Raw genomic sequence first — 15,347 nt, forward strand, 5'->3', positions numbered from 1 at the left:
TAATTTTGAGGACTACAAACTCCCGAAGGCTTGGGGATCTGCTTGGGTCATATGTAGACTCTCCTAAGACAATTACATTTCTCTAATTCACTTTTTAATTTGAAAGATGTTGGCGGGGTTAGCTATTATTTCTTGCTTATGTCTTCTCAATGGTTAATTTGAGGAAAAAATAGTGAAGGCGGGATGAAAGGTCTTGATTGAGATGCACGTGTCTAATAAACTTTCAAACTAACACTGCTAATTCCTACAGTTCCATTTAGTCTCTAGTAGCAGAAGGAAAAACAAATCTCTCTCTGTTTCTTAAGCCTTTAGCCAACTTCTTGCTTTGGGGAAACCCTGAAGAGACTTTTAGGAGAGCTCTAAATCCCAATGGAGAACAGACTCTCTTTTCCCCATGCCCCAGGCAGAGAATCTTAAGATACTCTGCCCTCAGGCACCTCCCCTCCTCCCATCTTTGGGTTCCAAGGCCACACACGAAATGTCTACCCATGAAAGCCGAGGCCCAGCATTTAGGGATCTGACCAAAATATGTAGAAAAATATTACAAGTATGAGCTTTCCATTATATCTTGTTAAATTCTAACAGTCAATGAGCTCTTAGGTTGTATCTGTACTCACAGAGCCAGAAGAGGAAATTTATAAAACCTACCTTGTTTGACTCAGTTGATTCAATTATGTTGAGTTTTCATGTTTACTTTGGCCTGAAACCTTAAAAACACCCCAGGTGTGATTTTATCAAAAGCAAAGGCAATGAACAGCCAGGTTGTTATGTTGCATCACATAATTCTGAAACTGTTTTAGGTCTATTCAAATAAACACACTCAGCTCTAAAGTGGCATTTCTTCCACTTGAAATCTATACAATGATGTTCCCCTTGCATTATAAAAACTATTATTGAAGATCAAGAACACAGTTTTTAAAAATCCCCTTTGTTCTGCTGAATGCTTAAGCACAGAGAAGCTGGTGTAAAGGGAAGTCAGCTAGACAGGGGATCAAATTACTGGAATGAAATTGATTTTTGGTAGCACACTACAGCTTCTTCAGTGTGACATACTGCCCCCTTGTGGATGTCAGTGAGCATCTTCGGTCTTTCAACATCATACGGGTATCCTTTTCAGACTATGTAGTTATTATAATATTTTCACCCATAAAAATATAGCCATTAGAGGCAGGAGAATTGCCTGAACCCAGGAGGCGGAGGTTGCGGTGAGCCGAGATCGCGCCATTGCACTCCAGCCTGGGTAACATGAGTGAAACTCTGTCTCAAAAAACAAAAAAAAACAAAAAAAACAAAACAAAACAAAAAAAATATAGCCATTAGGGGCAATCACGGTGGCTCATGCTTGTAATCTCAGCACTTTGTAAAGCTGAAGCAGGAGGATTTCTTGAGCCCAGGAGTTCGAGACCACCCTGGGCAACCTGGCAAAACCCTGTCTCTACAAAAAAGTTATCCAGGCATGGTGGCACACACTGTAGTCCCAGCTACTCAGGAGACTGAGGTGGGAGGATCTCTAGAGCCCAGGAGTTTGAGGCTTCAGTGAGCTGTGATCGTGCCGCCTCACTACATCCTGGATGACGGAGTGAGACCGTGTCTCTAAAAAAAAAATAATAAAAATTCCCTGTTCTAATGCCTGTGTGTGTGTGCATTAGAATTCACTGTGTGCACACAGGCATTAGAACAGTGAATTCAAACCTACTTCTAGGCTGGCCATAATTTTAAAATTTTGAGTGTCGTTCTGGAGATGGGAGGAGATGGGATACTTCCATAAATTGACTTAACCAAGAAGATCTTTTCTAAAAGCCAAGAGACTACTCTTTCTGATTACAGCTTGGTTCTTATGTTCTTCTTTTCTTTCTTTTCTCCCCACCCCAGTTTCAGATGTAGTGGGGGCCCTTGTTTGGAGGGGTTGATCTAATGCTTGTGAAACTTGGTGAAACTACAGAAACATATCGTATGCTCCTATATTTTTGAGCAGATATTCAGAGCATAAGCAAAAGACAACAGGGATGTAGCTTTATGCAGAGAAAGGCATTCTCATGATTTGGAAAGCCAGGTGTTGACACTCAGTCATCAAATTATTATTTGCTATGGGTTTCCACTTATACATATTCATTTCTATCATGGGCTAGGTATTAAGTTATAATGTGTGATATCTTCATTAAAATATCAGGGGTCAGCTTCTCTTTGATTGTTTTCTTGTTCTCCTTTAAACATTTTTGAGCAGGTTTTGTTCTTCTGTTCTAAGATAGACTTTAAAAAAATCTCTTTGACCCAATCTTTGCAGAAGAGATAAGATACATTAGTTGTGATAAGGAAAATGAGTATTTCAACTTCTTGAAATAGATTCTCAAAATGATAAATTACTTTAATTGCTTAGCCTTGCCTGCTTTCCAACTTGACCCTCCCTGTCCTCTGCAGTTAATAATTCATGATTCCTTTTGCAGTGGGCCTTTTCCCAGGGGAGAGTAAAGAGCCGTGGATTCCAAGAGAAAAGTGGCAGCCCCTTCTTCATTTTCGATAGGCATGTCTCTTAGTCTCTTTTCCCATTTTTCTATTTAAGTATGTGTCATCCCTTAGGAACACTACTTAGCAGTAGCTGGCTCAAAAGCAAAGCCTTTTTTTCATTTCATCAATAATTCACTATTTCTGCAAACTTAATGAATGACTATTAGTGGCCAGGATGGTATACCTGTCGTCAAGTGGCTCAAGGGCTGGAGGGAGACATCAAGTCTTTGTAATGGTTAGTGCTGGGGAAGGGTTTGAAGAACCAAGGAAAGGCAGCCAGCCACTACTGGAGAGAAGAGGGGAAGGCTTTGCAGAGGAGATATTGTCAAAATGGAATCCAAGGACAGTTGGAATGGCAGATGAGGGGCTGGTGACAGGGAAAGGTTAGGATGTCCAGGCAGAGGGAGCAACATCCGCAGAAGTTTAGAGGCAAGAAGGAGGCATTTGGGGAGTATATTAGGCCATTTGAGCTGCCATAACAGAATACTTTCAACTAGGTGGCTCATAAAGAACAGGTTTGTTTCTCATGACTCCAGAGTCTGGTGAGTCCTAGTTCAAAGCATCAGTGGATTCGATATCTGGTGAGGCCAGCTTCGTGGTTCATAGACAGTCATCTTTCTCCCTGTAATCACATGTGGTGGAAGGGGCGAGGTAGCTCTCTGGGGTCTCTTTTATAAGGACACTAATCCCGTTCCTGATGGCTCTGCCCTTATGACCTAATCATATCCCAAAGGCTTCACCTCCACATACAATCACACTGGGGGTCAGGTCTCAACACATGAATTTTAGAGGGATGTGAATGTTCAGTCTATAGCAGGAAGGTGCATGTAATTCTGTATGGCTTGTGCATAGGGTGCATGGGAGTCAGTGCTGGGAGATGGGGCCAGAGAAGGGTCAGGTCATAGAGGGGTTACAATGTGGGGAGAGGAGCTGGTGTGCCATGCAAAGAAGCTGTGGGGAGTTAATGAATGATTCTAAGAAGCATTAGTGTTATGACTAGGTTTGTGTTTAGGAAGTTCTTTGTGTCCCTTGGAGCAAATGGATTTCTGAAGGGCCTTGAAGGGATGTCAGGGGACCTGGTAGGAGGCCGTGTGCCTCGTAGTTAAGAAATAATGAAGGGCTGAACTGCAGTGTTTATGGAGTTGGAGAAAGGGCAAATTCACAGGGTGACTGACTGCCAGGAGTGAGGGAGAGGGGATAGTGAAGAACTCCTGGGATCCTGGCTTGGGCAAGGAGAATGAGGTTTGAATGGAACAAAGATGATGAGTGCTGTTTTGGAAATGTTGGTTTGCACCTCCTGAGGGTCACTCACATAGGATCCATTGATCTCAGGAGAGGGCTGGCTATGGGAAACATGGGTGTGAAGTCATGAGTGTGAGTTAGATGGCTCCACAAGTATGGAGTAGGAAGAAAGGAATGAAGATAGAGATCTTGGGAATATGCGAGGGGTGGAAGGAAAAATAGTAGAGGTGTAAGCTAAGAGAGAGTTCCAAGAAAGAGGCCAATAGTGTCAGATGCTTCAGAGAGTTCAAGAATATAGAAAGATGGTTTATTTAGATGTTGTAGTGTTGACTTGAACAAGAATGATTTTGGTGGAGTGATTAGGGTAGAGGCTCCAACCACATGAACAGAGTTTTCAAGAATCTTGGTTGTGAGAGGAGATGGATTCTCGTTTGCAATAACACGGAAACATACAATGTGATGTCTTCTGCTTGTAGTAGTTGATTTAGGAATCTATTTTCTCTGGTATTTAAAGTTTATATACATTTCACTAGCTTCAGCCCTTAAAGAGCCTGCCTGGCCCTCATTTACTACTCTTCTCTGACACTGGTTGATAATATGGGCACAGAGAGTGAAAGAGAGGAAGAAAAATCAAGAGCAAGGTAGGAAGGAGAAGGGAGGAAGACCAGACAGTTTCTGAGGTTACTTGTAGCTGTGAAATTCTGAACCCACCCAGTGTTCCTTCTTCTGTGTCCTGCATTCAGCCTGCTGCAGGTAGAGAACCTCCCACCATTGCATTGGCAGAGACTCCTCCCTGCCAAGCTGTGTGGCCCAGAACAGCTGCCTCTCCCTTCCTGCCTGCTACTCCTAAAACTCTCTACTGCTGTGATTTTACCTGGTGTGCGTGCTCTCATTTCCTGTGCTACAGAGGAAGCTGAAGTCATCAGGCAGGAACTCAAAACTTCTCTGTAGCCCCTCACCTCTTACAACGCTCTCTCTTTCTCCAGCGCGGAGAAAGATGTCCCTGCTTCTCTCCAGGCTGCCTCTTTCAGCCTGACCTTCACATCTTCTAACTTGTCCTTGAACTGTGGTTTCCTCAACACTCTAGAAACTTCCTAAAGTGACTTCATCTCCTCTCACAGCTTTAAAACCACCACCAACGTGTCCCTGCTCACCAGTTTTCTAGCTGGAGTCTAAACCAATCTGCTGACTTCTCAGCCTTCTAGACAGCTTCACCTAGGGCTTCCATGGGACCTTCAAATGCTACAGGTTAACTAATCTTTCATCACCCAAAATATGTTCTACCTTGTGTAATCTGGTATTGGTTAGTGGTATTACCATCCAATCAAACTATTATTTTAGAAGAAAATACCTAATTTCTCCTTACTGATAAATCTTTAGATCCATCGTAGTCCAATAGATTCTTTTTTTCTGTCGCAGTATTTCTCCTATGGATTCCTTCTGCTGTTGCCTTACCCAGCGCATCACCTCTTGCCTGGTTTTGCTGTAGTGTGGTAACTGGCCTTCCTGCCAGCATTTTCTCCACCTTCCAGTTCTTCCTTTACACTGCCACAAATCTGAGTATGTTCTTGTCTGTTTAAAGCCTTCTGGCAGTTAACCTTTGCTTTGGGAATAAAGTTCAGCTCCCTTTCCTTAGGTCTGTCCTGACCGGGCCCATGCCCATACCTCCAGCCTCCCTCTTCCAGGCTTCTCCAAAAGCATCTTGTACCCATGTGCTCCTTACGAAAGTTCTTGCAGTTATCAGGCCACCGATGCTCTTCATGCGCCCGCCTTCACCCTCTGATCTACCCAGTGAGCCTGATCAGTTATTCTTATGACTAAACCTGAGTAATTTGTCACAAAGAATTTTTTTCCCCTTCTAACCTGTCAGCTTAGAGCCACACATTCCGCATTTTCCCACTTTAGATGCTTTTTTCGGCTGCTATTATTACATGGACATGTTCAATTTAGAGTAATTGAGTTTTATCCTAAGACCATTGACTTCCAGAATGGTAAAAGGTTGTGTAACTCTTTTGTTGTGAATTTAGACCTAGTACAATTAGAATCAAAGTGCTGAATTATTCTACTGGAATGTGAAAATTGCCACCTTAATTACTGCAGGTCTGAAAAAGGAGCAAGTAGAAAAACATTTTGTTTCTATGTCTATATAGAATTTACTAGAAAAAAATGCAAGATATTCTGTATTGAAAGATCAATGGAATGCTCTGACTATATACATTAATTCATCACTATTGTGATGTACTTCTTCCTGTTTTGGGGAAAAACTATTTCTTGATTCTTCAGTACTTTATTTTGAGAGACTTACCAAAAGAGGCAACAAAGCTTTCTAACAAGATTTGTGGGCATTCTTTTAAAAAGGTAGCAAGGAACAGCTATACCTATGGCACAGGGAGTGTGTTGAAATTGGCTGTAAGACTTTTTGGTAAAAATCAGGATTGCAACAATTTTAGAGAAATCTATTTCTTATTTTATTTGTTTTTAGAACAGAGAACTCTTAAAGAACAGAACTATATAAATGATCAAAATGCCTTTTTTTCTTTAGGTGGAAAGCAGCATTTTATCATAGCTGTGATTTACTATCATTCCTTGAGTTTTCTCTCAAAATATTTTTCACCCCTTCGATTAAAAAAAAAACTTTAAAAATGCAGCATTCTGGCTCTGCCACTTTCCAATTGCTTGAATTTCTTTTTATTTTTAAATCTTTATTTATTGATTGATACAATGGTCTCACTATGGTACTCAGGTTGGCCTTAAACTCCTGGGCCCAAGCGATCCTCCTGCCTGGCCCTCTTGAGTAGCTGGGACTACAGGCATGTACCACCACACCTGGCTTCTGAATTTTTTGAAGTGGCCATTACTGCTGTATCAGCCAGTGCGAAGGGTGAAGATGATTGCCAATACATCTTTTATTACTCATTATGAGGGAAAATGAAAATGTCTTATGCCTGTACTCCCACACAGCTACATTCTCGCAGCCTTCAGTAGAAAACCCTTTTCATTTCTATCTACCAACACTGTTTGTCATAAAAAAAATTCTTGCTGTTTGGAGAAAAAAATCAGCAAAGACCTGGGTATGGTAGCCAGCAAAATGTTTGAACAGTGAATAGCTGCCGGACTTTCCATACGGATTACACCGTTTTCAGGAGCACCTGAATGAGCAGGTTTACCACTAGTATCACCTAGATGGGAAAAAGGATTCAACCAAGTTCCATGGATATTTGCGTCCCCTTTAGAGCTCTTGAGAACAAACTGAGGTAGAGTTGATTTTCTTGGAGAGCAAATCATTTACATAATATTTTAATTTATAATAAAGATGGCCAGGTGCACTCACTCCCTAATCCTCTCTCAAAAAAGCAAAAAGGCTGGGTGTGGTGATGCATGCCTGTAGTCACAGCTATTCCGAGAGCTGACGTGGGGGGATCACTTGAGCCCAGGAGTTAGAGTCCAGCCTGGGTAACATAGCAAGACCCTGTGTCTTTTTTAAAAAAGGCAAAAAGGTTTTTTCTTTCTTTTTTTTTTTAAACCCTTTTGTATCATGAAATGTAAAATGCATATGCAAAGTATATAAAACAAAAATGTGCAGCTTAATTAATGAACACCAAGCATAAACCTGCGGAACCATCATTTTGCTCAGGAAAGAGAATTATGCCAGCAACCCCAGTCAGTACTGCCTCCTGCCCTGTGCCCCCAGGAGTGCTCACTATCCTGACTCAAAGACTTTTCAAGTGGGTTTCTACTTGTATTTTGTGGGGTTGTGTGAGAGAAGGCATAAATGTGGCACTGGGAGGGGAGGGGAGAGGTCTGAGGGTGGGTACCAGGTTTGATGGCATCTTTATCTGGATTTTTTCCCATTTCTTCCACAACCCCTTAAGTCTAGGCATTGACTAGAGCCTGCCGTGATATCTGCCATGCAGATTGCTCTTTGTTAAAGCTGCAGTTATTCAGTTCCTCCAGAGTGTACTGAATTCTGAACGACTCATTCTAAAGTGACCCTATGGAGCTGACATGTACATGATGCACAGTAGTAACTTGTTTCCACACAATTCCAGGACGTTAGCTTATTGCCAGTGGGTGGACAATCTCAATGAGACCCGGAAGATGCTCTCTCTTAGTGGTGGTGGTCCCTTCAGCAACCTGCTGAGGTGGGTCGTGTGCCACATAACGAAAGGAATTGTGAAACGCGAGATGCACGGCCACGGCATTGGCCGCTTCTCCGAGGAAGAGATTTACATGCTGATGGAGAAGGACATGCGGTCTTTGGCAGGGCTTTTGGGTAATGTACCACACCTTCTATTCTATATTTGCTATTCTTACCTTTTGCATGATTAGCAAAGCACTGTTGATTCACTAATTTATGTTTTAATTTTGGTTGATTTCTTTGCTTCCATGTGTAGGTTGCCATCCACACATTTAACCAAATCCTCTACTTTTCAAAAGCATGCATCTTTCTGCCTAATCACTGGTACTTGACTGTTTTTAGTGTGGTGAGCCTGTGTGAAGAGAGTATGGAACATGCTTCAGCATTACCACCTGACTGCAAGCGATGCTGGCGTTTCTGAATGCGCTGTGAGAAAACGGGGGTTTTGAGCAGGGAAGCACCTGTTTATTATAAACAGGTTAGGGTCACAGGCTGCTTTAGGAACACACTGCTTAGAGGTTCAGCTGTGTGCCCATTGACGTCACGAGTTTGAGAGGCCTGCTGACAGCACTGATTCCCATCCATTCCCTGTATATGTGGAACATTTGTCATTTTCTTGCTCCTCTTATTTCTGTTCGTTTTCTTAGTGCTCTTATTACTAGCACATTTTAACTCTGATTTTGTATTTGTCACATACAATGATATAATTTTATTTGGGAAAGCTCTAAAAGAGAAACACAGAGCAGCATGTACCCACGGGCTGGTGAGGATGGCTGGGAATAGAATGAGGCACGCTTGCTCCCCTGGCAGGCTGAGGGGGCCCTGGGCTGATGTGGTTCTTCACTGGGCAGAGCCTGATTCATTGCAATGACAATTCATAAACAGATACTGAATTCAGGACCTTCTATGTGTGAAATAATGGCTTCTCCTGGGGGATAGCTAATGTACATGGAGCCAAGTCCTCCGTATAACTTGGCCATCTGACCAAGTCCTTTGAGGGCTACTAATTTTTTCCCCAGAAGGTGGGTTTTCACTGGCTCTCCCTCACTCGCATTAATTTCCAGATTCATCCTCATTCTAGAGCACATTAAGTACCTCATCTCTGCTAGGAAGTAGAGTTTAGAATTTGTTTTGTTGAAAACCAGCTTAGGAACTGGAAGCCATGCTGGGTGGAGGCCGTGCTGGGTATAACCTGTTCCTTACAGAGTGACCCACTCTGACTGCATCTTTCTGCTCTACACTTCAGACAGTTGCTAAACCTGGGGTCTTCCCTTGAACCCCAGCCTGCAGAGGGGAGATCCCAGCACCTCATCCGGCTCTTGGCTAGCTTCATTACGGGGGCTATGGTCTCGGGCTGGGGGCTTGATACTGGCTGGACTCCTTTAAAAGCTCTGTCTGGCTTGCAGAATTAACATTGTCTAGACTTTCTGTTGTTTTGCTCCGCTGGGACCAGGTGGACCTGCTTATGTAGATGTGAATGGAATTAACCTCAAGTTTGCTTCATTCCTTTGGAAACTGAATGCTGGACTCTTGGCCTCAGAAAGTAGGCTCACAACTGGGCCATTTCTTCTTAACAATGACTATGTCTGTTTCTGGCTTCCAACCCTTCCTCACCGGCTCATGCTGTTGTGAGCCCCAGTAAGAAAGGAATTGAGTCCCTGGAATTATGACAGAAATTATGCTATAAGCACCATACATCTTTAACACTTTAACAGTGTGGCTTTTTTTTTTTTAATTTATTTTATTTTATTTTTTCAGTGTGGCTTTTTTTAACCAGAGAGGGGCGACATTCACGTTTCTGGACATTTCTGGTTGGGAGAATCAGGGAGTAGGGTGTTAGCAATAATAATGAAAACTGACAGTTGTTTCTCTTGCGTTTAATGATTTAGACAATGTTTTCTCCCCAGTTTTCAGGAGATGGGAGGAAAATGAATCACTGATAGCTAGGCTGGATACATGAAAAATACTCAAAACAGCATCAAAAGTCTGGATGACTTTCTGGGATGAGAAGCTGAGTGGGCTACTTGAAAAGCTGGTGTTAGCTGGTGTTATGTTCTGTGAGGCCAGGGAGCAGTGTAGTTGTGGACTCCGTGATCAGAGAAGCACTTTTTCTATATTTGGAGAGGGAGAGGCTCTTTGGGTGATATCATAGTTTTTCTTACTAAATGAGGCAAAAAGCCTCATTTTATTTATTGAACAAGTGAAATTCAAACTACCTGTCTGCTATCCCCATGGACATGGCTCATTTTTAATGCTCAGATGCCTAAGAGACTCAAAATCCAGAATTACTTTTTGTAGAAATAGCTCAAAATTTGGGGAAATAATTGTCCATGGATGTATATCTGACTCATCAGGATATATTAGTTATCAGTGTTCTCAATCAACTTCAGCGATTTGAACATCTTCCAAGCACCAGGAGCTGAAGATTATGAAGATGGGTTAGAGATTTCCCCTTCTCTCAGCTAGCTTATAGTCCAATGGGTGATGAGCCTCTAAACCATGCGAGGCAAATTACTGCTGATCTCTGGTGGCCTGTTTTCGTAAGGCCTGTGAGCTAATAATGGTTTCTACCTTATTAAAATGTAGGGGAAAATTTAATAGAAATGTGCACATGAGACCTGGAGAGCCTGAAATGTTTACCGTCTGACTCTTCACAGAAGTTTGCTGACCTCTGCTCCAAATGAGTAACTACACAAGTCGGGCGGGGGCAAGTCCCACAACAGAGACCTGTATACTTGGTTCTCTGGGATGAAATAACAGGGAGGACTGGGGAGGGACATAGGTGAGGTGGCAGTGTGTTGGCCCAAGAAAGAAAAGAGTTGTCCCAGTGAAGAAAATAAGGAAGGATTTTTTTGGGAAAATCATGAGAAAAGGAATCCTAAGTGAGTGTTATTTGGGAATCATGGTTGAAATGAAGATTAAAAGATAGTTTGGAGCCATCTTATAAAGGACAGTAATTATCATGCTAAAAGATGCGTACTTTATAATACAGAAACATGGTGAAGTTGTAGGTTTCTGAGAATAAGAGAGAAGTAGCCACTGTGTGATCTAGAAAAGTGGCTCTATTCATGTTGGGGATGAATTAGGCCTGGAGGGAGGTGGTAAAGAGAGATGGGAGACAGGCAGTGAATAGCTATGGATGTAGTTTTAAAAATTGTAACTTAATTCAAACTAAAATAAATAAAATTCAAACTACATGAAACATTAAACAAAATTAGCTAATTTTTATTTTCATATATTAAAAAACTATAGTCAAATCAGGTAGAGTTAGAATAGAAAATATGGTTTTATGATATAAAATACATTAATAATATTTGTCATGAATAACTAGGAGGATAGTCATAATTATCTGTTTAGGAAGTACATTTGATGAGGTTCAGTATTCATTCCTGATAAAAACTCTTAGTCAAATAGGACTCAAAGACTAGTTCCTGAACACAATGGAAGGGTATTATATTAAGCCTACAACTGGTGTCATACTTAATGTTGAGTCAGTAGGAGCATCCCCAGTGAAATAAAATACAAAACAAAGATGCCTGCTCTCGCTGTTATTTAATGTAGTTTTGTGAAGGTTCTGACAGTGTAGTTGTACAACATGAAATAAAGATATCTTTATACTGGAAAGGAGGAGACAAAATTAGTATTTATAGAAATTAGGAGATTACGTAGCTGATATAATGGAGACTCAATTAAATTTACTACAGTTAATGAGAAAGTTCAGTAAGTTTATGAAGGATACAAAGCTAACATGTAAACAAATTTTCTTATCTAAAATAACCAGTTGGAAAATATAATTAAAAATATTAGAAGAATGATTTATATGAAATATTTAAGACTTACCGAAATAAAATGAAGCAATCCTGATGAGAGAACATTTTTTAGAAAATGGAGAGGTGTGCCTTCATTCTTTATTGATTTGAGAATGATGACTCCAGAATTCAAACCTCAGCTTTGAGACTTTCAGCAAGTCTCTTAGCGTCTCTGGGCCTGAGTTTCCTTGTGTAAAGTGGACACTGTAATGGTGAGAAGAAAAGCAATGCATGCAAAGTCCTCTGAAAAGTGGTCGGCAGGTAGAAGTAATCAAACAGCAAGCAAATGTAGACAGCAGGTGTGAGCAGTGTTTGGAAGGAGAGGTTTGTGGTATCATGAGAGCTGACAGTTGGAGGATTTTGCTTTTTAATTCTCATGTTCTTATGTTCCCCTTGGGGAAGGTGTTTGTGTTCACTGCAGGGAACTATGTGTAGTGGTTGCCTGATTGCCTCCACATGCCAGAAATGCATACATCGTTTATTTCTGAACACTCCCAAAAAGGGATGAGAATCAATAAAAAGCAAAGAAGACTTGAAAATCAAAAACAGAACGGTGAGGTTTTTGGGAAGCAGCGTGGTTAGAGGCAGGAAGCCTGGTGGCTGGCACATGGGTGTGGGAGTCCTGGAGTTGGATCCTGGGTTCACATCTGGAGCGTCACCGCTTACCAGCTCTTTGATTTCACACAAATAACTTGAGTTGTTTCATTTGCAAAATGAGGGTCAGAACAATACCTACATTAGAGGGTGGGGACTAAACGAAATGCTTTCTGTAAAGTACTTACTACAGGGCCTGGCACACAGGAAATGCTAAATAAATATTAGTTATTCTTATCACTGTCACTGATTTTGTATCTAACACAACTTCATTGGAAACATTGTTTTCTGGGAAAAATGTCTTTGTAACAAAAATCTTTTTTCTGATTTTAGAATTTATTAATTGTAGAAATTTGGAAAGACTCAGAAAAGCACAGGGAAGGAAAATAAGTCACTGCAATTTTTAAAATATATATTTTTCCCATCCCTCCCTCACTCCTTGTTGCTGTAATCTTCTAACCCATTGCTAACAACTGTTACCATTTTGGTGCATATCTTTCCAATATTTTTATGCATAATTTTGAATCATCTATATATACATATTTGTACATACATTTTTCAATTTCTTCTATTATTAATTATTCTATACCATGTGATTCTGTGTGCTGGGTATCATGCTTGGTGCAAGAAAAACTGATAGAAGATTTATCAGACAAAAATCTTCATTGCTTTTTGCCTTTTAATATTTCTGTTCTGTTATCAATCCTACGTAGATTATAGATATGACTTTGAAGTGGACAGGAAGTAAGACAGAATGAAAATAAGAGTTGTATAGTTGTGTCCCATGTTAGCACAGAGATACCCAGCTGTAGCCATGAGATACAAAGTATAAATGCAAGATGGACTCTAGTACAAAGTCAAAGGAACACTGTAGGAGTTCAGTCAGGGTGGTGGGAGAAATTATAAGAGAGAAATTATAAAGAAAAGGACGCAAATCTTCTTGGAAGGCCAGGAGGTTTTTGCAAAAGCATTGGGAAGGAATGAGTCAAAGGTGGCAGTTCTTACCCAGAGGCAATCAGGCAGGAGTAGGTACAAAGGAATGTAAGGGAGTTTATATAAAGAGCTTGTTTACTCATGTGGTCCTAAGACTGACCTTTGAACATCCATGGGTGCATGACTGCTCTCTACTTGGGGGGTCAACAGTGTTATTACCCACAAATGGTGTTTGCTTTAAGCCTCAGAACCTGGCCTTTAATAATTTGTAGGACTCCTCTCTTCAGGCAGGGTGACCATGTTAATTATCCATGTGTGTTGACGCAAAGCCTTTGTCATTAAATCTATACTGAATAGATGCCTGCAGCACCAGCTGGTGAGGGCTGTGGCTGCTGACTCTTTACAGCATCCTCTTTGGTGTCTGTGAGTGGCCCGGACTCCCAGCCAGCTCTTTCACTGGATATCTGTGTCTGAGTGCATTTGTTCATCTGTCGCTGGGTCATGGTCTGTGGGTCAGACCCAACAGAACATCACCCATTTGACAGATAAGAAAAATGAGTCACAGAAAAGTTGAATGGCTTGCCAACAGTCACACAACTGCTAAGAACTGAAGCCAGGGCTCAAATCCAGGATGTCAGACCTAAGGCCTCTCCTGTTTTCTGACCTGACTACTACCTTGAAGTTTCTTAGGAATTGTGCTTTAAAGTACAGAAGTTAAATTATGTCAGGATCACATCTTTAGAACATTTTCTAAAATTGCCACAACTTCCACTGGCAAGTTAAAAATGTAGTCTTCAAAGTAATTTTTAAGTATGTTTTATTAGGTTGCTCCTAGAAGCAGAGTACAGATTTAAATGTGAAGCATTATCACTGATTTAGAGATCCTGAGCCTTGTGAGCTGATGCTGTGTCCTTCATCAGGAGGCTTGCTGCCCAGCCTCTAGGCTGAAATGCTTAAGGAGAAATGTTCTCTTTTTAGGGGCTGCTCCTGAAAGACTGAAGTGGTAAATGGAATTCGTAAATGGAAGTGAAAAAAAAAATCTGATTTCCAGCAGACTTCTCTTGACTAATGAAAAAAAATGTTATGTTCTTTTTTTATTCTTTTTTTTTTTTTTTTTTTTTTTGCCAGGCTACAGCATTTGATTGAATCCGAAGATGGCTTGAGGAGTCATTATTTTTCAGAGAGTCTTTGTTGTCATTGGATCAACTCATTTTTAAGAACGAAAGTTTGTAGTTATTTTAGTAAATGTCAGTGTGATCTTGACTGCGTCATAAAGAATAGGGAGTTGCAGAGTAGTTCCTCCCTTCAAAATCAGTAAAAATGAATCACTTGCTGCTTCATGTCAGCTTCTTAAGCATGTATAATGATAGTGTGGTTTCACTTTTCAGAATGATTGTATTTTGCTATAGAATAAAATAATCAAGCAGCTTTGTTTTCCAAGTACATAGATACTTGGGTAACCACTAAGTTCACTTAGTTCAGAGTTAAATAATATTTGAAAATATTCTCAAAGAACAACAGGGATAAGCTTTTGTGATTAGTCATAGAAAATCTCTAGGTTGCTCTTACCCAGAAATGCCTTTGGGGTTCCATCCCTCCAGATTGGGAAGCCTTACTCTGAAGCAGTGTTGATGCTGTTCAGGGCGCAGATGGACGATAGCAGAGTCAGGGAAACTCAGAGAAGGACGTGTGTTGAGGGAAAGGTAAATAAAATATGGGTGCAATGATGCCTTGCAGTGTAGGTCAAAAGCCTTGGAAAGGTGGGTGCCACATTTTAGGCACTCTTAGAGCTCTGGCGTGCTGAGAAAGAGAGAAGTGGCCTCAATGAGCTTGAAATTCAAAGGAAAAGGCTGGGCCCTTGTAGGAAATAGGCAGGGGAGGGGGATGTGTAGGTTAACACATGTAGAAGAGCTGCTCTCTGGGGTGTGTGCCTTGGGTTGTTGTCAGACACTTTCTGTGGTTTTATACACCTTTTCTTATGGTTCTCAACCTTCTCCAAGCGCCAACACAAGATTACATTTTGATACGTCTGGAAAGCAGCTTTCATAAAGTTTCCTAGAGCTTGGAGCTATTCAGGAATGTTGAAGTGGCATCCCCTTGTGTGTGTGTGTGTGTGTGTGTGTGTG

The 15,347-nt window shown here is 41.1% G+C and overlaps 1 protein-coding gene across 5 annotated transcripts in view; it reads left to right on the forward strand.

The window, feature by feature from the left end:
- Nucleotides 1-15,347, forward strand: part of FAXC (failed axon connections homolog, metaxin like GST domain containing) — a 77,284-nt gene that overhangs the window by 18,346 nt on the left and 43,591 nt on the right. For all 5 annotated transcript variants that reach the window (XR_004267936.1, XM_032275206.1, XM_032275209.1 and 2 more), the window contains one exon: nt 7,797-8,020. Coding sequence is in view for 4 of the 5 variants with exons in the window: in XM_032275206.1 (XP_032131097.1) it covers nt 7,797-8,020 (224 nt within the window). In the remaining variant the exon portion in view is untranslated. The remainder of the gene's footprint in view (nt 1-7,796; nt 8,021-15,347) is intronic.

This window comes from Sapajus apella, unplaced genomic scaffold (genome assembly GCF_009761245.1).
Source record: "Sapajus apella isolate SASKATOON/1434 unplaced genomic scaffold, GSC_monkey_1.0 scaffold6, whole genome shotgun sequence".
In the NCBI taxonomy this organism is placed as follows: domain Eukaryota; kingdom Metazoa; phylum Chordata; class Mammalia; order Primates; family Cebidae; genus Sapajus; species Sapajus apella.